Below are 25,747 nucleotides of genomic sequence, written 5' to 3' on the forward strand. Positions count from 1 at the left end.
ATAAATGGTTGCCATTGTTCCAATGCCAGGAAAACTTTCATTTCCAAGGTAGGTTTACCCTGGGACACTCCTACCCATTGGTCCTTCTAGAATTATCCCTTGATTTAAATGACCATTCTTTTTCTGGAATTTGTTTTCCTGATAATTTTTATAGAGACCAATCACAAAAGTACTAAAGATGTTCATGTTGACCCAGAAAGGAAAAACCAGTGAACCGTGTGACTGACACAATATAAACAGCTGGGGGATAGGGAGGTTTAAAGGTGTAAAATTTCCCTCTTCACATGAATATCAAATAAACTCTATTTGAGGATCAGAGGGAGATGGGGGTTTTTCATTTGATTAACAAGACAGACCACTAATGAAGTTTAAACCTGAATTTGCCAGTTGGTTCAGCTGCCGATGTTTCATTCACAAAGCTGCTTCCAGCCAGCGTCCAGCCGTAAGGGTTTCCTTCTCCGCGATTATATCCCAGGTGGCAGCACTGGGAGTGCTGGGCAGAGACCAGTTCCCCCAGTGCTCCCCAGCTGCCAGCATGCAAATGTCCTGTCCCATTTCCCTGGGCCAGGCAGCTGGGGACACGGCCCGTGAGCCGCAGGTGCCGGGCTGGGGCAGCAATCCGACGGCCGCGGGATCCGGCCTAGTGGCTGCGCCGCTCCTGTGGGCACAGGGAAGTCTTGGCTGGCCAGGAAGGAGCCGGCTCCATGGCTGACTTCCTTGTGAAGGACAATAAAAGCAGTGAGTGGGGACCTCACACCAGCCTGTTTGCTCAAATAATGATACCAACAATAACAATAAATCCCTTTTTCCAGCCCAGTCCTGTGGAGCAGCCAGAAGGGACTTTAAGTAATTCCCAGCAGCCAGAGCATAGTGTGGGGCTCTCATGGCTGGTTTAGGCTGGGCTCATCAGCTGCCTGTGCTTGGCAAAGCCTGCCCAGGAAGTGGCTGAGCCCAAGTCTCCAGCAGGCCAGCGTGTGTCACCACAGCAGGTGACAATCAGGACACTTGGCCAAACCTTGCTGCTCGAGCAGCCCCTGGTCACCACTGCAACACGCGGAGCCTTGGGCTCTGTCTGCAGGGTGGCCTGCAGAGCCACATGGTTTAAAGTCACTGCTATGCGTCCTCAGCCTGCTGAATACAAGGACATCTCTTTAGCAGCTGGAGTGTCACCAGAATGGGAGACAGTAGGTTCCCTGGCACAGCAACACCTGAGAAAGGGAAATAGGCAACCATAGGTAAGGAAACATGACAAGGAGGTCTCTGCAGACTGAGAGCAGATATTTGCTGGCAGTAACTCAACTTCCAAGTTGCATCTGAACCAGTGAACTTGGGCTGGATGTTTCTGCACCATATTCCTTTCTCTGGACTATTTCCTAAACTATTCAAAATAAGGAAAGTTCTTGCATTTGATTTTGCTACTAAGTGTTAATTTGGGACCTGCTATACCTTTTTTGTTGTCTCTGTTTCAGTAGTTTTAAAACTGGTGGGATGAAATAGAAAAATAGGGCTAGAGGTTAAAAAAGGAAATGAAAAATATAGCTCTGTCTTTTAAACCACTCATAAGTGTTCCATATATGTTTTAAGCTCTCGTCTGACAGTTTTCAATCAACTAGCTCATATTCAAGCCTAGTCCCTTGTAAGTGAAGTCCTAAACTCTGGTCTGCTAATATCTTAAAAATTGAGGAGAACTGCATGTGGGCAATAACTGGATACAAAGCAAACACCCTAAAAATGTAGTACCCAGCTTGGAAACATGGATTGCAGCACAGGAGAGTCAGCTTTGAAGACTAGGCAGAAAGCCAAGCCATCCCTAGTCATGGCTGGAACTGGAAACACAAAGGATTGCATCCCACTCCTCCCAAGTCACTGTTCCCTAAACCCTTGCTCAGCTTAATGCAGGCTGTGGCAGCTTTGCCTCTGCAGCAGGGCTGCTATCATTTGTAGTAGGTTGCATTCCCAAGGCCATTTGCATGTTTCACATTTTTTATCTATTTTAGATCTTTCCTCACACACTTCTGCCCCCACTTGCCTCTATTCTCTGCAGGGATTCTCCCAGAGCTGGCTCTACAGAAATCTCTCATCATCCTTAGCAGAGCTCTTCTGTGTGAGGGTTTTGCCAAACACACTCATCTTTTACTCCTCCCCAAGTCCATCAGTCAGGCTTTTCTACCTTTGTTTATGTCACTAACACCTTTTCCCTTTTAAACCTTTCTTCTCTTTTTATAGAGAGTATAATAAAAAATTAAGTTAAACCACAAAGCTTCATTTTGTAAAACTTTGTCTGACCTACATCGCCAGAATCAAAGAAATTCTGAGCTAATGATGAATCTGCCTTGTTCAGCTAATCATGCCTAATTGCCAGAGTTCATGGGCTGTCAGTGCAGGAACAGAACAAAATGATCACAGAGTGGTGCTTTCACTGGTTTGTGCTGAAAAGAGTGATGAAGTTTTCTTATTTGGAAACATAAAATTGAGATAAAATTTGCTGGAAGGTGATAAATTCGCAAAATGGGTCAAATCCCAGACTGAAATATTTAATCGCAACCCATTCACTCAGCAAGAAGTATACCAAATTCATTAGAAAATCTGCAGGTAAGGGGACTTTGCCAATCTCATAGAGTAAAACTGAGGAGATTAAATTAATTCCCAAACTAGCAGTCAACAGTGTGCAGCCAGCAATAGCCCTAAAAATATTGTTCTATTTTCTCACCAATTCAGCTGTGTGACCTAATGCTGGTTCCAGTTGTTATTGTATTAACTGTTCATATTAAACTAATCTAGAATTTGGTCAAGACAATACCTGGCATGTTGTAAATCACTAAAAACACCTACATTGATTATAATATGACCTCTGGGTAATGTCTTAGGAGATAAAGCTGCATAAAGGAGTGAGGTTCAGTATTGTTCTAGTAATTAACAATCTGCAAACAGATAACTTCATATTTCATCCTTGAACTAATAGTAATGTCTTAGGAGATAAAGCTGCATGTGAGGTTCAGTATTGTTCTAGTAATTAACAATCTGCAAACAGATAACTTCATATTTCATCCTTGAACTAATAACATCATTTGACTGGCCGTGTGAAGTAGCTTGCATGTGATGGACATTAATTATAAGCAAGAATCTGAATTCTTCCCTATCCTATTAAAAAGAGAAATACTAAATTACATTCCATTATTTCATAGTAAGCAATGTACTGCAAAAGTCTGAAAAAGCTACCTAGCTATATATATTTTATTAGATACTGCCTTTTCATTTATACATGCTCACTAGTGGCAACAGCTTTGCTATGAAAAAGCTTTTTGCCACATCAGAGGAGGAAGGTTATTTTCCCCCAAATAGCAACTACCTACTGTATGGAATCAGGTCTAATGTGTTTAAGTACAGAGTACTAAAATGACATTATTATAAATATGGCTTCATAAAACTTCAAACTACCACAATAACTTAATATCAGTGCAATCAAACTTTATGTGACTTTTTGTGTGGGCAGACTTCTGCAATTGAGAGCTTCTTGCTTGTACTTTTTCTGTGTGGGTACTCCTGCAGTAGTTTAGCAAATAGTAACTGATGTCCTAATCTAAAGCTGCCTATTAACAGAGTTAGGTTCATTGAGTGGGATTTGGAGAATAGGTAAAGTTATCGTGACATGTAAGAGATGGAGATTAGGGAAGGCAAAGGGAGAGGAGAGTTGGTAGGAGAAGAGGACTGGGATGGATCTCTGTGTCGGTATCTTTCCTTCCTGTCTCTGCACCACATTATAGCCCTAAGTTCAAAATGCATTGGTGTCTGCTGGGAACAACCCATGAGCAAAGACTGTCTCTTATAAATCTGCCACGTTTTAGATTCCAGATGGCTGAGTATCAGTGGTGGATGAAGTGACTGCTTAAGCTTACACCCAGTATGATTCTGCTCAAAAATGGACAGCAAAGCTCTTCGTGAGTGCAAGAATGTATGAGAGTGGTGCAGAAGATATGAGTGGTGCACTCCATGTTTACAAAAGCAGTAACTCCTCTGAGACAAAAGCAGTGATTCAGGAAAGAGGTGAGGCAGAGCAGTGGACTCTCACAGGCAGCACTGATGACCAAGGTGGGCTTCCAACAGCTGCCTCACCCTAGACTAAGTATCTCCAACTTGAAGCTTGGGGCAGCCTGTGCTGAATCTTCTTTTTTGCAACCACGGCTCTCTGCTGCTGCAAGTCAAGCAAGACAGGCACGGCTCAGATCCAACCTGCAACCTGGGGCCTGAGCAGAGCACAGGAAAACTTTTGTCTGTGCCCTGACCTGAGTGATCACCCTGTCTTAGGTAACACAGACAATAAAGTTGTTTGGTGAAAAGTCAACTAATTAGGACCAAAAGTTGTGGGAAGGGAGATCTGGAAGAAGATACATCATTGGCAGCCGTCATTAATGACAGAAATAGATGGGTACTGGTTTGGGCTGGGGTAAAGTCCATTTTCTTCATAGTTGTTTGTATGATGCCCAGTTTTAGATTTGTGACACAAAAAATGTTGATAACAAAGGGATGTTTTAGCTGTCACTGAGCAGTGTTTGCACAACATCAAGACTTTTTCAGGCTCTCACCCCACCCCACCAGCAAGCAAGCTGGGGATGCACAGAGGCAGAGGGAATGTAGCCAGGTAAGCCAACTTCAGCTGTCCCAAGGGAACTGCCCAGAGGAGCTGCGGATGCCCCATCCCTGGCAGGGTTCAAGGCCAGGCTGGATGAGGCATTGAGCAACCCACTCTAGTGGAAGAGGGATTGGAACTAGGGAAGAAAAGAGATCTTCTAGGGAAGAAAAGAGATCTTTTAGGTCTCTTCCAACGCAAACCATTCTATGATATTCCATACCATAAGGTATTATGCTCAGAAATAAAGTCTGGGGGAAGAAGAAGGAAGGGGGGATGTTGTTGCAGTTATTGTGTTTTCTCAAATAATCATTACAAGGGATGGAACCCTGCTTTCCTAGGGATGGCTGAACACCTGCCATGGGGAGTAGTGAATTTATTCCTTATTTTGCTTTATTTTGCTTTATTTGTGCACGTGCATGCACTTTCCTGATCAAATTCTCTAAATCTCAACCCATGAATTTTCTCACTTTTATTCTTCTGATTCTCCCCCCCATCCCACTGGGGAGGGGAGCAAGCCAGTGGCTGGTGGGGCTGAGCTCCCAATTGTGGTTAGTCCATGAGTGCAAAAATTAAAAAGGAGCAAGGACTGTGGGACAAGGAAACCTAGAAACATCTGAGAGGTACAAGCTGGGCCTGACATGGGTAGAGAATAAAATGGAGAGGAAGGGAGCAGGCAGGACAGGAGATATGGGGTCATGGTTACAGGGGATGGGTAGAAAAGCTTAGGACCATGAAAGCACAGCTTCCTGCAGAGCCCTGAGCTGCACCCACAGTTCTGAACCCACATTTCCTCTGCAAATATGTGGGCAAAGCACTCCCTGCCCATGCTGGGCTGGCCGAGGAAGCGGAAGAGCTTTGCTTGCTGTTCCTCTGCTGGCTCAGGAGGTCACAGAGGTCAGTGCGGAACCCCATGGCAGCAGCTCGGATGATGACTCACTGGGGTGTCACCACGATGCCACACAACCGAGTTTCCTGTGCTGGGGGTGTAGTTCTGCTTTCCCTTTTGTGGTATTAAATTACAGGATTGAAACAGCAACGAAAGTACAAGGTTATGCTGGAAAGCACAAAGTGCTGCAATTGAGGGGGTTTGCCACTTTTATTCCCCTATTGTCCTCTCACAAACCATCAGCTCCACCAGCACTCCCCTGTTTTGTGGTCCTAGCATGAAATTACCCTGTTTCCTTCAGTTTGTTCCCTTCCCTGCTGCTCTGGGCACGAATTGGTGTGGTGCAATGAAAGAAATGCTGCACAGTTGATATCTTTTCTTCTTTTGCATGAACAAGGCAACGCATAGCAAGTGACGTGGGGGCTGAAAGAAGGCAGCTGACCTGCTGGGCAATGCGAGCCACAGCTGCCCTGGAAAACAAGTGCTCTTGGTCTCTGCATGGAGCCCTGTGTGGGGGGGGTCGACCACTCAGACTCTGCTGTCTACAGGCAGTCGCTTCTTCCAAGAATGTTGGACAACAATGGCCTGAGCCAGAGGCTTAGACTGGTTTTCAGACTTGAAAGATGCTCTTACTGACAAGGTGTCTTTGTAGAACACATAAGGCATGATTATGATTCTGACAAATGAAAATATCTCAGATTGAACTCTCAGAAATACTGCTTTGGACTTCAGTGCACCTCAGCTCCTTTTGTTTGGGAGGATAAAGCGTGTCCTCAATTCACTGTGTCCTTAAAAGAACGCAGCATTTGTGAAGCTCTGACACCTAAGAGCCACAGGAAAAGAATAATTCTGACTTTGGAGCAAGAGCTGCGTAGTGGGTAGTGACTAGGGTATGAATAAAATGATGCATTCAAAAGTAAAGTTGCAATGCAATGCTTAACACACTGATGGAAAGATGCTGAGGGCAGTATAGATTGAGATAAGACAGTGTCATGATGTTTTGCAATCACATTTGCAATAGGCCAGTCTCGAGTTTCATGGATAACTTAATTGTTTGGGGTTTTTTTAACATTTGAGTACTTAATTTTGTGCTCTAAGACCAGTTCTCTTCGATAGTATTTTCCACATGTGCAAGTGTTTAATACAGAAAATAACAATAACCTGAGCTACTTAAGAAATTATCTTCCTCTACAAATTAATTTGATGGAAAATAAATCAGCAAGGCTATTTTCATACTTTAGCTATGCTTTCGTAACTGTACAATAGTGCAAAATATCTTCTTTGATACTAAAAATCTGTTTTACTTACTGACTTAATTCACTAATTGAATCTATTTGTCTTTAATTTAGCTATATAAGGTGGACAGCCTCATACACACTGATTGTCAGGGCATCTGGTATATTTGTGTAGGATTTTTTATTTATTAATATCTAAATAGAAAAATTAGTTATAAGGAAATATCTATCAAATTTTATGTCAAAACCCTTGAGAAACTAATTTTGTTGATGTTGCACAAAGATTCCTAGACAGCTAAATACTCTGGGCTACAATTTCACTTCACAAGATAGTCAGTGAATGAAATCATGGTCACATTTTTTCTCCTAACAGAATGTCTGGAGGAAATTATTCTTCTAAATATATTTTTTTTTAAAGCTGAGAACAAGCAGAGCACATTTGGCAAGTTCTGAACAGCAGCAGGCTGACAGCTTTTCCAGGTTGTGTATTTTCAGGTAAATAGGAAGTTAGAATGGAGCAGGGTGGAGCTATGGGGAGCCAGGAAAACTGGACAAGCTGAATAACAGCACCACTTCTAAAAAAACCAGGGAACCCACAATTAAATATTTATAGCCTTATGGACAACAAATACTCGGCAGGACAAGACTGCAAAGCAGTCCCATGGACAGGTATTCTTTTTACTCTCCCTCCATCCATTTCTTTCATCATACCCTTTTTCAGAATACTTGCTACACTGACAGCATTATTATTGGCAATCCCACTGCAAACTAGTAAAATGGGGAATGCTTTTTAATGCCTTTTCAGTTGATTCAGTTGGTTCCTATTCGAATATTGTGTTCATTTTAAATGCTGCAAGTTTTAGAGCAAGCATGACATTTGTTGAAAAATCTGTTTTTGAAATATATCATATTGAGAGAGATGGAAATGGATAATATTCTGAAATAATTTTGATTAATTTTTAGATTATTAGATCAGTTTTCATATTGTACTTCAACTACTATTTTAGGAGGTTTTTTATCAGGAAAATGCTGCACTATGAATAATTCTTTCAGTATTTCTGTGGATACTAACTTCTAAGGCAACTGAAATGAAATAAGCTCTTCAGAGGAGATCTGTGCAAGTTTTCCCAGTCAATGAAACTTCTATGAAAGATCAAAAGAAGAAAACACCACAAACGAGGCTGTGGTACCCACTGCCAGGCAGATCTGGCTTTGTCCCTCACCTACAGGGATGCTGGAAAGGACAACTTGCAACCCCTTTTTGAGGGCTGCTGGTGGCAATGCTGGGACATTTGCTTCTCAGCTTTCTGTAGCATTGCTCCATGGTGCTGGTCTCCACAGGGATGCAGGAGAAATTTAAGCCTGTGATACAATTTTTTGTATTAAATGTTTGCAAGTTTTTCCCCTGGAGTTTAATAGTTGGAGGGCCCAAAGGGCTGTGCTGTGCTTTGGAGTGTGCTCTGCTCCTGGCTGCAGTCATCAGCTGGATAGAGAGCAACACACTCATTTACTGCTAGATAACAACTCTGCCTAATCATCTATGAGACTGTAAGAGGTTTTCTTGGTGTCTACCTAATCAGCAGGTCTGCCATTTATTGGGATACTTGTTCACTTCAGTTCGAAACCCAATTTATTACTATTAAAGAAATTACCAACTCTTTCAAATATCCTCTGACTGCTACCCTAGGATACTCACTGATAATTCTTAGAAAACATAAAATCCACTAAGTGCTTGAACCTTTATGCAAAGTTTCTATAGTCAACAACATCAAGAATCTCTGGAATCCCAGTTCTTTACACAATTCATCATGTCATTCATTACTTCACAATCTTGTATTTGGATTTTTAAAAAAACCCAACATCATTAATATTTTGGAATTGCAATGCTGTTAGGAAAAAAATCCCCACAAAACTTTTTATGTTTCTCTTGCTGATTTTAAAGATCCACCCACTCTAGTTGAAAATAAAACATTTGGTTTCCTAAATGTCAGTAAGGAGAACCAGGGCATCAGCCTTCATTGCCTATGTTCACTTGATAGTTGTATGTCTGTGTATCAGAACATGCTGTGGTGTTACCACAGTTCTGCGTCAGATTTCACTTAGCAGATTGGAAAAAACCCCTAAACAACAATAAAACACCATAACCCAAACCAACCAACCATACCCACCCCCATGAACAAACCAACCAACCAAACAAAAAAAACCCAAACCAAAACAACACTATGAAATAAAAAGAACCCAAACCCAAAGGGGATTGCAACAAAACAAGTGTTCCAGTTAGTTCCATGGCAGGGGATCAGCAAGCTGTATTAACTCTGGTATTTCTAAACCCCAAGACTGTGGTTTTAGTCTAGGATGTTGTCATCTGGGAACAAGAATCTGCATTCCCATCACACACGTGCTGCAATGCAGGCCCAGGACAGCCTCGGGCTGCTCCACGCTGCCCTGGCAGGGCGCAGGGCTGGCAGCCACAGCACTGTCCCCTGCCCACACCAGCCCCAGCCACGCTGCACCCAAGGCAGCAGTAAGGCAAGGCTCCTTAAACAGCTCCTCAGAATGTCCGTGCTTCTGAAGCTGTGCAAGTGAGACAAATGGCTGGGGGTTAAGAATTTCCTACATCATTAACCCTCCCCACCCCTCACTCCAGCCCACCCCAGCAAACAGAACAAACGCCCCATACCTGGAGGTGTTTTGATGCCTGAATTATTAATAAAATAAGCATGATAATGAATAATCTATGTTAAGCATTTTCTTACCCTTTATTTTTCATTATGATCAGAAGAGGAATATGATTAACAGCAGTTTAAACTTTAGCAGTACAATTTCAGTATTAAATATAAAACTACACTGCAAGTTGATGTGTTTTAAAAATGGTTATGTATACTCTAGCCTTAAATTTATGTATCAAATACAAGTAACTCAATTGTTTCTTGCCTTGACAATTAACATATCTAACAGGTTTCAACAAGCCAGACATCCATCTTTTCCATTAAAAAAAATAAGCAAGCACACCAACTCTTATTCATAGCAAGAGGGGTAAAGACTCAACACTTTCCTGAGTGTTGTGCAAATAATAACAGGTTCAAGAAAGTCAGTTAAATAAATGTAATGATAAACCTAAAGCTAAGCTGGAGGACCTTTTGATTAACTTCATATTTCATATATTATTTGCATCAGTTGAGAGCAACATGAGTTACAGAACTTCCATGAAAACAAGCCACTTACAAGCAGGTGTTTAAGCTTGATCAGTTTATTAAAAGGATTATATGACACGGTTGCCTGCAATAGCAGGGGACTGGATCTGATGACCCAGGAAGTTCTTTCCAGTCCCATGTTTCTAAGCCATGCACCAAGTGTATCCAGCCCACACTTTCACATTTGGAAAAAGCCAAAGCCACACACACACACTCACAGGAAAAAAAAGTTTAAAAAAATTAAAAAAGACCTTGATGACACCATTTCATTTTTCTAGTTATTCACTATGCAGAAGGGAACAGAGCTTAAGTCCTGTACAGAGGATACATTTACTCGAGGTTGATGTGGTACTGAAGTCAGTTAATAATTAGATACCTCCAGGCAGATTCAGTTACAGGGCATACCAACACTGCACACTGCCAGACAATTTCTAATCAAGCCAAGAACCTCTTGCAGGATGAGGTCTCTTGCTAGCAAGCACAGAGCACACTGAGTAAGCTAAAAGCAGCTGTTCTTAGGTGAACTACCCTACCAACCATGAGTGAATGACAGATAAGATGGTAAGAAGCATTTACCTACTAGACAAGATCTCTGCACACCCAGGCAGAAGTAATTAGTTCAGAGCTGCAACCATCGTTCCTACCTTGCCTGCTCTTGAGCAGGTTCTTTTAGAAGCTGGTCTACAGAATCAGTGCAGCCATTCTCAAGCACTACTAAAGTAGTAGTTTGCAGCTGCTATGCAAAAATCTACTTTCAAATGGTAGTCAGACATTCCCATCATTGAGGCCAGTTTGCTTGGACAGCATTCACAGCCACAGTATTAAGCCTTTGCAACAAACAGATACCTAAGCAATTGCCTACATTCAGCCCATCTAACTTTTAGGCACTTGGTTAAGGTGTCTGGGTCCCTTGTCACCCAGAACTCCCCCCACCCCCCAGGGCAAAAAAATTATAATTACTGAAGGCAGGCAGTCTCAATTGCCTTCTGGAGGTGTCTCTTGACCCCCACTGAGCAAACCAAGTTCTTAACACACGCACCTCAGTTAGACAGGATGAATGGAGACTTGTATCTCTTCCTAGGGATGGTATCAATATTCTCCAAAACCAAATGCAATCAAACAATTATGGTTTTCAATCCATTACATTTGGAAACAAAAACTTACAGTCAGTAATTATGCTGTAGTCCCTCCCTCCCAAGCATAAAAGCCTTCCACATGGAGGCTCTGCTTAAAAAAAAAAAAATAAGAAAAAAGAAAGAGAAGAAGCATTCTTCTTTCAGACAAAGAAGAGTGCACACGGCTGCTTTGCCACTCATTCATGGGGAAGCTGAAGGATCAGAGAACACTTATTCAGAGAACTGGAATGACTAAGCACTGCTAGTGCATGCAAAGCAGAAGTAACAAGATCGTTTTTAAATTAACCCTAGTCCTCTTCTCCACCCCACAAAATTCATGCAAGTGTTTGAAAAGTCAAGACATAACAGCCCGTTTCCAAAAAGGCTTAATTTGGTTTTTTAAATATATATTGTAAAATGTCCTTTTGATTTCTTTCTGCGGGCAGATAAATGCATTTTTGGCATGTTTGAGAATCACGGATATCTATGAAGTCCATGCTGTTTAAATTCTCCCACTAGTTTTCATAACCTGTCAAAAAAACATAAGCAACCTATACATGTTTCCCCAGTATTGACATGCATGCTCAGAGCTCTCCACTGTAGTGAAATGAGGTGTTACTTCTGTGCTGATAGTTGACGAGTCAGCACTACACGACTTTGAGACCAACTAAATTAACATTGTCGTAATATGAAAGGCAAGCACAAGTTCATTTATTTATAGCAAAGGTCTTGGGTTACAGGAGGTCAGTTCTTGCCATCTTGAAAAGATAGGGGATAACTTATTGCATACATGTGCATTATAATTTAGCAGCAAGTCATTCATAGAAACACTTCCTTCCTACTGCTTTTTTGGTTTATTATCTCAATTATATATATATATTTTAACTTTACAAAGCATTTAACACCACCTTTAAGTTAATGGTCTTTTATTGGAAAAAAAAGACTAGCATTTACAACTTGGAATGGACATAAACTGTAATATCTTGAACAGCAATGTTGATAGTTGTGCTGAAGTCCACAGGCTACTCCGCCAGCTCCAAGTCATGGTACAGAAGGTTTTAAAAATATGAGAGTCCAAAGATGCTCCCTTGGTGAAGGTTTCTTTTAAAAATTTTGTGAACGGTAACAGCCTGACACCCGTTTCACTATAGTGCAATGCAGACAATGTTAAACCAGTATTTTAACACAGACATGCCATCCATAGTTAAGATCATCCTATTTTTGGAGCACACTGCTACGTACAGGAGAACCATTCGACCTTTAGGGCATTTTCTTTAAGTTTTGCATCCTTCAACCATTTTGCTGCATACCATCCTGAGGTATAAACCAATTTTAAAGTAAACCAGCTATGACAATTTATACTACAAATTGAACTAGAATCCACTATTGAACAAGAGAGTGGATCCTTTAGGTTTTTTTTTCCTTTTAATACACATGTCTGACTGTGCTCAATTGTCAAGCTGCATGCATGAAAAACTGGCCAGCCCAAACAGTGTAATAGTCATTAGCAAATGGAACTTTTGAGTTCACTAAGTGCTTCCTTTTTTTTTTTATTTTCAAGGTAGTACAATTATTTATATTGTAAAACTGATGTTTAACTTTATCTTTTAGGGACAGGACCACCAACCATTACATGCAGTTTGTGGACAGAAGGTAATTTGACATTCAGTTTTGCTATACAGAAACAGAATGAATAAATGAACATTTTTTTTTTGCAAGAGGTAAGTAAAAGATTCAATTTGATTCTTCTAGAGGAAAAAAGGTGTAAAGGAGGTCTCTTCACTTTGCAGTCATCATCTGTACGAATTCTGAAAAGATAAAAAGTCACTGTGATTTACTGTCTCCAGCGTACTTCAAATCAAGTGTCTAAAATACAGTTGGCATAAAAAAGCACCTTTCACTGCAGCTAAGGTTTTGTCCACAGAAGTGGACAAGCAAATAACTAGTGTCTCAAGTATTAAATTAATGCCTTATGCAACAGGCTTTCCTCAGTCTGAATAATGGTTTTGAGTCAAGACAAACATCTTTTTACCTTCATAGTTGACTTGCCCATCCCCATCAATGTCTGCTTCTCTGATCATTTCATCTACTTCTTCATCTGTTAGCTTTTCTCCTAAGTTTGTCATAACATGGCGTAGTTCTGCTGCACTGATATAGCCGTTGCCATCCTATGAGAAAAGAGTTGCACAAGACCATGAACAACAATCCTGACATTGACTAACGTGGAAACTACACCTAGGTTTCCAGTAACTGCTTCTGAAGCTGCCTTATGGCACTTGGGACAGATGTACAGACCTGGCACACTGTACAAACTGCAGTATGTATCAGTCCCACCTCCTTGTGAGGCATGCATGACACCATATCCTTCCATACAATTATTGTGCTGTAGTAACAACTACGTGCCTGACTTGCAGTTGTGATAAGGTATTTTTAATGTTTTTAAAGAGCTTTCAAAAATAAACACAGAAACAAAACCAAAAAAGTTTTTGTTTAGTCTCTGCTGCCTAAGCAAGGCCAAAGAGACCCACTTCCCCACCAGCAAGAATGAAGTCAACTTTCTCTTCTGTGTTAACACTACCTCTATAACCAGACAGCAGCTGACTATGTTAGGCTTCTCAGATAAGATGATAAAGAACAAATCAAAGAAGCATTTAAATTCTACTCATAAGGAGTTTTGAGAAGTTTTATGACAAAATTAAAAAAAGAGAAAGCAACACTTCTAAACCAGTGTCCCCATTTGCAATATCCAAACCCAAAGCTCACTCTGAGCCACTTCAGAAATTCCATACACTGGAAGAATACACTATCTTAGAGCAGGATATGGCCATCCCCAACAGATAACCTACCTCAGTGGCTTTAAACACTAATCTTGTCTGCAGAAATACCCCCACATTTTCAGCTAAGTACACAGTACTACTACTACTTTTTATAGAAAAAAAGTCAAAGTATTCTTAATGCACATGCACGTGCATTAGCTTTACAGCTGCACTAGCCACTAATCCACACAATTCCTGTATAACATCTGTCATGTTCAAACAACTCAAAGAGGAGAACCCCTGTTCTAGAAAACTGACATGTGCCTAGGTATTCTCAAACAAGGTCAAGAGAGCTGAGCTCTTAAGTGTTCATGAAAGCAACCTCAAACTTCACATTTTGAAAAGAGAACATGCAGTACTTCATGTCACTCCAAATACTGATGACACCATCTTGACTTCAAAAGCTTCCATAGGGTAGTATAAAACCATGTGCATCCATGCAAATGTTTCCCCATTCTCCCCAAAGTCAAAAGGCAGAGAAAAATCCTCCTCCTATACCCACGCATCTCAAAAAAAAACCCCACACCCCCCTCTCACCCCTGCCAAGCATTAAGGTCTGCTAATCTCTGTTTCTAAGGAAAGGCCAGAAAGTTTTCCTCATGGATGAGCTTGAAGCTTAGATCTTGCTGTATAAAGCAAGTAGAATCAGCATGCAAAAATCCTGATTCTATATTCAGAACAATCTCTGTTATGTTTCCAATTCATCTGTTTCTACTGGAGGATTCTTCCTCCTTCTAGACAAGAAGAGAGAAAACACTAAGGAAAATATAGACATCATTATTGCTTTAGAAGAGTAGCTGTACTTGTAGTAATACCTTGTCAAAGACTCGGAATGCCTCACGGATTTCTTCCTCGCTGTCTGTGTCCTTCATTTTTCTGGCCATCATGGTTAAAAATTCAGGGAAGTCGATAGTGCCATTGCCTTAACAAAAAGAAACTTCCAAACGTTAAACTTCCTAGCTTTTCTTCAGTAACAAACAAACCAAAATCTGGCATTTGACTTCATCAGGGACAAGACTGCCAGATGCTCTGTTAACTGTCCTTACAGATGAACTGGTTCCTCTCTCTAAATTGCTACCACTGCCTTTTTTGCTATTATAACATGCAGCAGCCACTCTGTTCCAGCACAGAATCAACTCCTGCCTTCTTTCAAGGACAAGTCACACCATTTGCCACCAAAGCCACAAGTAAAATGCAAGTTTGATGGGTCAAGGTTAGCCAATAATGAGATTTCTTTTTATTTCAAATAACTCCCACAAAATCAACCATTTAATTTTTTTATAATCTCTCAGTTGTTGCATGTTCCAAGAAGAACGCATATTAAGCTGCCATTACAATCCAAGGTTATCTAATATTTGGGAACATCACTCATAAATAAACTGTAAATACTTTTTTTTTTCTAAAAATCAACTGCCTTACGAACCAAAGTTGCACACAACAAAAGCAACAAACCATTCTAACGGGCATCAAGGACCTGCAAATTCCAGTGACACGAGAAAAGATGTCATAATTTGTTATTACTGATAAGATAGCTGTAGGTGTTCTTACAGTTATTTTACTGCAAAACTGATAATCCCTGCTGACATCCAGGCCTCACCCCTGAGATTAAGCTCTTCATTCAAAGCAAAGATTTAAATTTCAGGCTGCTTAAAGCTAGGGAAAAAGTGGTATGGTGAAGAAACTAGACTTGTATAGTCAGGATGCAGCTCTATATGCCAGTAAGGCACATTAAGTAGTTCACAAAATCACATTAAAAAGGTCACTGTTCAACTAAGACCTACCCATTGATTTGAGGAAGCATACAAATTAATTGTGCAACAAATGAAATTTAAGAAAATCCTTGCATCCTAGGGATTCCAGCCTGAGACATGCACAGCTACCTGTCATCATGGCCAGCTTTGCATACCAGTAAAATATGAACACAGGCCTCACACTCAGTTTGGAAAACAATCTCAATGAACACGCAGAAGAATAGCAAAGCATTCTGCTGTAACCCAAATTTAAACAGTTGGGCAGGCATACTGGTCTGAAGCCCTCAGTCTCCTTCTGTTTTAAATCCATCAAGAGCACCATTTGGTCTGCAGCCTAAAGAATCCACTATACACAAATTCTACATACCACTGCAGACACTGACGCTTTTCAGTCTCTGCAAAAACCTAGCAGTTAAAGTCATCTCACACTTTTTTAAGAAAGTAGTTTACTTAATAAGGCCAGATAATCCAGTAATTTATACTCTTGCCAATATGCTTTCACTCTTCTTTTACAGAATGGTTAAGAGAAAAATCACTATCACAACCAACATACAAGACTAGAGGACATCCTTGAGCAGGGGAAATATTATTCCTTTTTAAAACTGTTAGCCTATGTGGAGTTCAGAAACACAACATGTGTTTCAATATGGGCTCTCTGGAGTTCATTTAAAATAACTGTTAGCCTTGATATGGGAAGGGTTTTCTGCCTTTACCTCCAATAGCCCCTCTCTATTTCAGATTTAATACATTAGATAAACTATATACTCCTCCTTCCAAACTTCCATTGAAAACACCATTCCACTTCTAACACATTTTTTGCCTTAGCCAAAACCACAGACATTGGTAAAGCTATGGGCTGACAAAACACGTAGAGAAAAGCTGGATGGAAAGACAGGTTAATGGCAGGTCAGATAGCAATACGAAGCCTGTGACCCATGAAATATTAAAGACAAATGGCATAACTTTGTCCCTGCCTGTATTTAGTCTCATGAATACTGCTAGCATCTTTGACATCTTTCTGAATTTAGAGTCTACCCAGCATTTTGAAACTGCTGTAAGAGCTCTATGTCATAGTCTTGCCAATGCAGTTGAAGCCCAGGTGTGGAGGTCATACACATTAAAGAGGATCACAGCACCTTCCCAACACTTACCATCAGCATCTACCTCGTTGATCATATCCTGCAATTCTGCTTCTGTTGGATTTTGACCCAGTGACCTCATGACAGTTCCCAGTTCTTTTGTTGTGATAGTACCATCACCATCTTTGTCAAATAGGGAAAAGGCTTCCTTGAATTCTAGAGGCAGAAACAATCCCAGTGTTTAGAGACATCACCAGCATGAGAAAACCACAGACTGAAAATGCACTCTACTGACAAAGCCTGGCACAATTCTGAGAAACATTTTCTCTTTTTATCTAACTGTCCCTGCATTGAGAGAATTAACACTCTCAAATGCAAATAAAAAATTACTTACAATACCAACACATAATTTTCACAGTAAATTCAAACTTATTTCATGTGGCTATTTATCTGCATTTACAACTCTGTAATTCATTTCCATGCATCTGCATCTTGCCTGAGGCACAGTTGCTCCACAAACAGCAGCTGTCTGAAATAAGGGAAAGGAGCCACTGGGTTCCCTTAACAATTAACAGACTTAGAGGAACAAAAGCATTGTCATTTACCACTTATTTTCAAGTCAGCAGACAATAAGAATTAGTGTCAGCCATAAATGGAGGACTGGTCTCCAGAAGGTCAAATAATGCTCCTTTCCCTGACCAGCCTGAATTACAGGCAGTTTATTAAAAGATTTATTTAAAAGACACTGGTTTGTAAAAATGTGCAATAAAGCAATCTGACATTTATTTGTTGCCATTTCATTTGTAATTGATCTTCACTCTATTAAAGAGTACCTAGGTCTCCTCTGACTCTAAGTAGTTCATTTGAGTCTAGCAATTATTTCTGTTTGCAAGAAATCTAGGAGAACTTGGCTCAAGTCTGAACATCTAAAAAAAAAAATCATTATCTGTAGTCCAAGGAATAAGAAGTCTAAATTAAGAGGCAATGAACCAGTAATCTTCCAGAATATTTTTGTCTGGTTTTTTTTTTTAGTTTGGGATTTTTTTAAGTGAGTGCTTTTCAAAAGTGGTAGTACAGATTTAAAATTATCAAAGATGTTTTTTTCCACTATGCTTGAGATAATTTATTTTCTTTTAGTCACAAGAGCTAGCAAAAAAAAAAAATTATCATCAAAACACTTACCAGCAATCTGTTCTTCAGTCAGCTGATCAGCCTACACGGAGAACAGAACATTTTAGAATACTGTTTACCGCTAGCTCCGTCAAGCCATGAGGCACTTCCTTTCAATTTCAGAAATGATTTATCATTACTTTCATGAAGCCACTTTCAAACCCTGGAATTCTGCCTCTACAAGGAGACGGCACTCACCTACACCATGCAGCTGTTTCCAAAAGCATACAGGCTAACTTGGACTGAAACTGCAGGTGAAGAACCAAACACCATCCTGCAACCTGGTGAATCAGATTTGGTCCAGAGAAGGACACAGGGCAGGCTCCTTGCAGTTGGTCAGAGAGGCACGAAACCCCCAAAGCCGTGTGTTTGGGGTTCCACAGCACGTGCCATTGCCAGCACCAGCAGTGCACACGGGGGCTGATGCTGACGCCTCGCCCACGGCCCCAGCCCTGCCCTGCCCAGCACAGCACGTGCCATTGCCAGCAGTGCAGCGGGGGCTGATGCTGACGCCTCGCCCACGGCCCCAGCCCTGCCCTGCCCACCTCACCCAGCAGCCTCCAGCCTCTGCCAGCCCCACAGGAGGGGCTCTGCTGCAACATCACCAATTACAGCTCAGTGTTACAGACACTTCTGCCACCTCTGACAAAGAAAATGCGTTTTCACGCATCATATTATTTTTCCGTTCAGCCAAGCAGTTGAAGGTGCCTCATCCTGATATGCAGGTTGTTTTATATATAATTTTAAGTGGCAAGATTTAAAATGCCTGCTTATGACCTTCTGTACATCAGGAGGCACTGCTGCATACAAAGGTACACAGCTCAGTGGGCAACCAGAATGGCTTTCTAGAGCTTGACTGTGACAGCCACATCCTTCCAGAAGCCTCTCCCTATGTACGGATAGAGCATCACAAAAAGCTCCAGTGGACTCAAAAGAGCTAATTAGTTCTTTATGGAAAAATATGCCTTTTCCTAGTTTAAAAAAAAAAAATTACATGCCTAATCACAGATACTGAAGAATACAAGGTACTAACTTGTTTTAAACACATTTTACTGGACTGTTTTTGCAAATAGAACAGAGAATTTTGTAGGTCAGAGAAGGTAGGAAAAACCTTCCTGTCCTAAAATATTAAATATAAAAACCACCAAACTGCAGCAAAGAGCAATAAATACAATGGAGAATGAATCAGCTATGCAATGTTAAGCTCCTGCATCTGGGAAAAGGATAGGTTGAAAAATCTTCTCTATATGTTAAGGAAAATACACAGATCTCATCTGTAATTAGGTAGGGGGTTTCTTTTAAGGTCTGTATGTAATGATTAAACAATTCCTCGCATGCAGTGTGTTGAAGGAAGGAGAAAAGGGGAGAAATGCTAACAGCTAAAGACAGTCTTCTTTAATAACTGCAAAAATTTGCTTGTGCTCAAAATCCGGCTCGACTTCCTGCACTCTTTGTGATTTTCCAGAAAATGCGAGGTTTCACTTAAAGATTATCTAAGGAATTTACATAACAGACTCACTGCCCTGCAGAACAGGAAACAGAGCCACACCTTGGCAAAAAACCTCCAGTTCACAGCACCAGTTCATTGCCCCATTAATCGGAGCTCGCTGAACATTTCTAAAATCATATTTCAAATTTAAAAAAAAAGAACAAAAAACCCCACGAAACAAAACCCCAAAACCTTCGCACAGCCGGTGATGCCCGAGGACACAAGCCAACCCTACACTGCCAGGGGGTTCACCTTCCCGAGCAACAGGCACAGGCACTAACTATCCCCACAGCTACAGGACAAAGGTACCCAGCCAGGGCTGGAGCCATCACCCCACCCAGCCAAGTCATCAAATCCTGTCCTGGTGATGTCAGCCTTCTCCTACGGGAAGGGGAGATGCAGAGACAGAGTCGAGGAACACCCACATTGCTAAAAAGCGATTAGAGGTCAGTCTGTAACTGTTTCTCCGCTCTCGTAGGAAGCGAGAAACAGCCGGGAAAATCCCAGCCCTTCCTCTCGCTCTCCTTTGCGAGCAGCCGGCAGATGATGCGGTGCGTTCCGGCGGGGCGGGAGGCTCGCAGCCCGCCGGCGCAACAGGCGCCCTTGCCGGCCGGCAGCCACCCACTGCTGCAGTGCGTCCCCGTTTCCCCTCCCTCCCTTCTCCCGCCGGCAGCCACACCACGTCCTCATCATTCAACCGCGAGGGCGCCCGGGCTCCGCGGCCAGCTTTCCCTCCCCATCGCCCTTCCTCCAGCTGGGCTGGGGCAGGAGCTTTTCCCCCGCAGCCCCTGGGGAGAGGGGAGGCTGCGCCCCTCCCGCCCCGAGCCCCCCATGCAGGAGCTGGGCCGCTTCCAACCGAGCAACTCGCACAGCGCCCCGTTCCCCGCGGCCGGGGGGCGCGCGGGGGCCGGGAGGAAGAGGAGGAGACATGATGTAATGCAGACAGCGATGGGCTTCGCCGCCGCGGCTGCGTTTTTTTTTGGGGGGGGGGACTGGGGAGGACGGCGGGGGCGCAGTAGCTGCAGCGCGGTGCCCTCCCCCGGCCGCCCCCCCGCTCCCTGCGCAGTGCAGCTGGTGCCGGAGCCGAGCGGGATCCTCGCCCGCAAACCCGCGCCCCGCCCCGCAGCGCGCCCTGCCCGGTGCCGGGGCCGTGGCCCCGGGGAGACGCGCCCGGCCCTTTCCGCAGGGGAGGCGAGGCGAGGCGGGGCGGGAGGGCGCGGGGCCGGGGCGCCCACACGGCAGGCCCGGGGAAAGGGGAAGGAAGCGGCGGAAGAGGAAGGGCCGCAGCTCCGCGGCCATCCCGCGCAAGGCGGCGGGGGGTAGGGAGAGGGAGAGTCCGCAGCCGCCAACCCGCTCACCCCGCGGAGACCCGGGCGGGAAGGGCCCCGGCGAGGCTCCCCCACCCCCGCTCCTCCCCGGGGCTCCACCAACCCGACCGTCCCCAGCTCCGCAGCGAGCGCACTGCGCACCAGCCCCCGCGCCAGCCCGGGCACCCCGTGCCGCGCCCGGCCGGTCGAGCGAGCGAACGAACGAACGAGCCCCCTACCATGGCGCGGCGGCGGCGGGCCCGGCGGCGGCTGCACGAACTGCGCGACCACGAGCGGCGGCGGCTGCTGCCTCCTCCCGGCGCGGCTCACAGAGTGCTGGGGCTGTGAGCCTGCGCCGCCGCTATATACGTGGGGCTGTATCCCTCCGCCGGAGCGGGGCCCTTTTCCCTCCTCCCCGGCGCGGTATGTGCGAGGTGACTGCGGCGGGCGGCCCTGCCCCCTCGGCGGCCCGGCCCCTCCCCTCCCCGGCGGGGCCGCTCCCGCAGCCCCGCGGCCGAGCGCCCCCCGAGGGGCGAGGGCAGCGCGGCCCCGGCTGTGGTTCTCCTGTGCCGAGCGCTGGTGCCGGTGCAGCCCGCGGGGAGCTGCCTCGCCGCCGGGTCCCCGCCGGGTCCCCGCCGCTCTCCAGGCTGGAACCCCCGGAGCGAGCGCATCTCGGCCAAGTTGGTGGTTTTTTATTTTCTAGACAGCATCCCCGCCGGCGGGGCGGGCCTGCGCTGCCCCGGGGAGCCCGGAGCGGCACCTGGGAGAGGATGACGGCGCGGGGACGGGGAAAACGTTAATAAAGGACTCTTTTTTCGATGACAAGGCGTGTGTGACAGCGACTGTAAAACTAAAATGTTGAAGCGAGCACAGCTGCCTTTTTATTAATCATAGGGCTTTTGTCAAGCACCAAAATCCAGGCGACGGAGAAATTTAATCCAGAATTGGATGGTCTGCAACTGAGGTGTGTCACTTCAGCCTCTTCAGAAGCCTGCAATTGAAAGGCAGCAAAAGCAGGTCCTGATGTCAAAGTGTTTTCTTCATTTCTTCCCTGTCAGCTCTGAGGATTTTGTCCACACTGGTAATAACCCCCCAAAAATATTGCAGTATTCACACTGTACCTCCTTTAACAGGCATGGAAGCACAAACATGGACCCACTTTGGAATCTAGGATTTTGGTTCCACTCATGACAGGTTCTCTTAGATTTTGAGATTTGTCTTAATTCGAGATTTATTTTTTTTTTAAGGTTTTAGTTTGGGCCTCTCTCTGGATTGGGAGGCTTGCAGTATTTCCATTGTGGTCATAATTCTAATATATCTGCTGGCAGTATAGCAAATCTTTTGAAATTCATTTGTCTAGTCTATGGTTTTGAAAAATCATGCATGCTTTCAGTGTTTGAAATAAAGACAAAATCAGTTTGGTTCTGTTTATCTCTTTAACAGTTTCAATAGCTCTGCCACAGAAGTTGCAATTTATTTGCTTGCCTTTCTGGAACACAGAGATAGGTTGGCAAGCACAACAGTTACCTGTTTGCAATGTAGAGGGATTTCTCAGCAAACAAAATAGCACATTTAATGTGTCACAGTTTGGTTCCCAAACCATTCTTATATTTGTAGAGCAACTACTGTATGAAATGGTGTCAGAAAACCAATTTGCAGCTGGCTAGTCTGCAAATGATAGGTTAATAGACAGCTTCCATTTTAGATGTGGAATGCCCATCCTCCTGCCTTCTTTTTCTTTTTCTTTTTCTTTTTTTTTTTAACTACCAAACAGTGATGCTGATTTTTTCCCCCCCTGTGGAAGAACATGCAAATAATTGATCTTTCATTTTCAAACCAAATCAGCAATTTTGGGCTCTTACTTTCCTAGCTTAATATCTTTCTGGAAAGCATGGTGCAATGTTTGATTGGGGTAAGCTACAAGAGTGTTTGCTTGGGTAAGTGAATCTTGGAACTCTCTGAGACTCACAGGGACATGTGAAGAACAATGTTCATGTACCAATTGTTCAGTTATTGTGCTGGTCTTACACAGGTGAAGAAGATCTCATTATAAAAACACTGAATTCAACACAAATATTGGGCTAATAAATTTGTACTATTATCTTGCAAAGAAAAGGTATTATCAGAAGAATAATTTTACCAACATATAAATGTGACAGTTTAGAATGTGGGTGCTTTATTTCAATCTCCTTTAAGTTAATTTTAAGCACATGTAATATGTTCTTCCATTGATCCAAATCTTCACTTGTTAAAAAGTGAAGGGATTAGATTTATCTGTTGAGGAGAGACTATAAGACAAGTAATTAAAATTTATGTAGATTTTCTTACAAACTATCAGCATTATAGTGTTTGGACAGACGTGATGAAACTTGGAAATGTGAAGTAGAAAGCCACTCAGTAACATTCAATGAATGTTACCAAAGATTAACAGGGCCTTTGAGTAGAAGGATTGCTGTGCATTTATTCCTATTATTTTTTTTTAACCTTTTGTGTCTACTTTTCCTGACTTTTGATGGATCATGTTAATAATTCATTTATATTCAAAATTAAATATGGAAAACAAGTTTTTTAAAGTAGCTTGGAATATAGCTGTCTTGGTTTATTGAAAAAAAGTCAGGATGATCAAGTAAGGTGCCACAGTTGAGTTCTGCAGTAGTTTCTATTTAAATTGCATCATTCTGTGTTTGAAAATATTTCACAGCTCATGTTCCAAAATATCATTCTGACTAAGGGGATTTTTTTTTTCCTAATTTGACATATGGCAATGATAAATGTAAACAAAACAGAATACTAATCTTCTGCTGCCTATTTAATGCAAATAAAAAATCATCTAAATTGGCATCTCCCTGCTCCTTGTAAATTTGCTTTCACTCAATTGTACAGCCAGACCCTGATCAGTATTCTTTGTTCACTTAAAATTTACATTCAGTTGTGGGCAGGCAAGAAATGCCCCTGTCATTCCAATGATATACAATGTCAAATGATTTGCCAGGATCTTCTACAGCCTCATTCAAAATCTCCTGAATCTCAGTGGGAGCTGGACTGGGCCATGGAATTACTCAGTGTTTGTGCCTGACACCAGAGAAATTCGCCATCCCATTGCCATAGAGCTTTTCTATGAACAGAGGGCTATAAAGTAGTTGACAAGATGAATTTTGACTGGATAAATCTACTGTTCTAAATTACTTTACTCTCTAAGCATGCTCTTGTTGACTTGTGTTTGAACTGTAATAGTAAGAAAATATTATTTCATAAATTTATTTATAAAATAAATAAAACATTTACAGTGGAAGACTTGCAACCATTCTACCTAGTATTACTTTCCTAAATTTTGCCTTGCTGTGATGGCAAGATTACAGTCTTACAGTTGGTCTTTATTTCGGCAGAGACTTCACATTCCCATTCCTTGGGAGCAGCCTAAGACATAAGGAGGAATTCTGTTGAGAACCTGACCAAATAACAAACATTACTACTTTTACATACAAGGTGTGCTTTTCAGCTTTAGCTGTTTGTTAACATGAGCACTGAGGAACAAGGCCTCACACGTATCAACTTTTTTCTTATATATATGTAAGTTTTAAAAAATCCCAAAAATAAATTGAAACTTCCCACAGACATCTGTCCTGAGAGAACGGCTGTGAGAAGAGATGGACAGAAGTTTGTCATATCATTAATGCACAGCTGGGAGGCTGATATTATGGCAATAAGCATAGATTACCACTTTATAATAGGTTAGAAGTACAAGAAGCCAAAATCAAGCATGTATGTGCATGCAACATCTGTGCAACTGGAAAAAATTAGTGATTAGTTTTCATGGGTATAATATTGCCAGTTATATATGTGAGCTACCCAAACTAGATTTATCGTACTGTTTTTCAAGTCAACTGGAATTCTCTTGGTATATCAATTTTTTACACTGTCTACAAAATTCTCTTCAAATAGGCAATGTTTTTTGGGGAGACTGTTTTCCACCTAAATGCCATTGGCAGCTGTGAAAACCTAAGCAAATATCTTCATAAACTATAAGCATCACTAAGATTGCAAATAAGTGGGTGGAACTCCATTGAAATAAAAAGCTAGAACATAATTTATTTTTACAAGAAGTGAAAATAAAAGTTGCTTTCATGTTAACATTTAAAGTTCCCAATCTTGGAGTATTTTTAAATGGGTACATACATATTCCTGTAGGTAACTGTTTCTCTTCCAAGAGAGATTAAATAAAGCCCCAAGTTCCTCAATCTTTTATATATTTGTGATTTAATTTACATTTGCCTAATTCCCATGGGTGTACCTCAAAAATCACACACAATTATGGATTTTCACTGAGCACTTAGTGTTCGAAGGCCATCTATGTAATTGAATAATCAGTGATTGTTGCCTACGTTGAGTGCCTGTTGTCTTGTAAAGTTTCAGATGTTTATATGAAATTAATTTAACCATTAGAACTAAATTATTTGCACATGGTAATTAAATTAGTGAGTTCTTTTTCATGTACCTATGTAAAATGGAATCCTTGAGACCAAATATTTTGAAAAGTTTCATGTTTTATAGTTAGCATAGTTTGAGTTGGGAACCTTCAAGATCCTGTCTTAAGAATACTTGTAAATATGGGAATTACAGACCTGCATCCACATACAGTCTCACTCGTATATCTTGCAGATTAAACATCATTAAACAATTCTTTTAAACCAAAGGTTTCCCTACCTTTTTCTTTTTTTTAACACTTGCAATGTAAAATAAATGAAAAAACCCCAAAACTTTTCCACACAGTCATAAAACCCCCAATCTTTTTTTCACAGTCTTATGAAGAGTTCTCTAGAGACACTGGAATATGTGAAAACAGGATTTTTCTTCTCAGTTTTTGCAATTTCAGTTTCATAGAAAGGTAAACATTGGATGATTCATGATATAAACAATTCACTCGCTCCATTTTTCTGTTTTGTTACCATTAGTGTTTTTATAGATAAAAGCTAAATTGTATCCACTATTTTTCAAGAATCAAATGCAGAAGAGGAAAGGATATTTATGCATTGTGTGTTTCCTAAGTATTACATATTTTTACATAACATTGTCAA

At 42.1% G+C, this 25,747-nt stretch overlaps 1 protein-coding gene across 1 annotated transcript; it reads right to left on the reverse strand.

The window, feature by feature from the left end:
• Window positions 1-9,985: 9,985 nt before the first annotated feature.
• On the reverse strand, window positions 9,986-21,119 carry CALM1 (calmodulin 1). Its single transcript, XM_039712890.1, has 6 exons — window positions 20,912-21,119; window positions 17,889-17,919; window positions 16,779-16,922; window positions 14,692-14,798; window positions 13,093-13,228; window positions 9,986-12,868 (listed from the first exon to the last, which is right to left on the reverse strand). Exons 1-6 carry the CDS (start codon window positions 20,912-20,914, stop codon window positions 12,840-12,842), a joined length of 450 nt encoding a protein of 149 aa, XP_039568824.1. The 5' UTR covers window positions 20,915-21,119; the 3' UTR covers window positions 9,986-12,839.
• Between the last annotated feature and the right edge of the window lie 4,628 nt (window positions 21,120-25,747).

This window comes from Passer montanus, unplaced genomic scaffold, assembly GCF_014805655.1.
Source record: "Passer montanus isolate IOZ18808 unplaced genomic scaffold, ASM1480565v1 scaffold27, whole genome shotgun sequence".
In the NCBI taxonomy this organism is placed as follows: Eukaryota; Metazoa; Chordata; class Aves; order Passeriformes; family Passeridae; genus Passer; species Passer montanus.

What these genes read in the sequence shown, in the direction of transcription:
- CALM1 (XM_039712890.1), bottom strand. An exon ending in CATTCCGAGTCTTTGACAAG is followed by an intron (nt 13,229 to 14,691) that starts GTATTACTACAA and finishes CTTTTCTCATAG; the next exon opens with GATGGCAACGGCTATATCAG. An exon ending in TGGGCAAGTCAACTATGAAG is followed by an intron (nt 12,869 to 13,092) that starts GTAAAAAGATGT and finishes TTATCTTTTCAG; the next exon opens with AATTCGTACAGATGATGACT.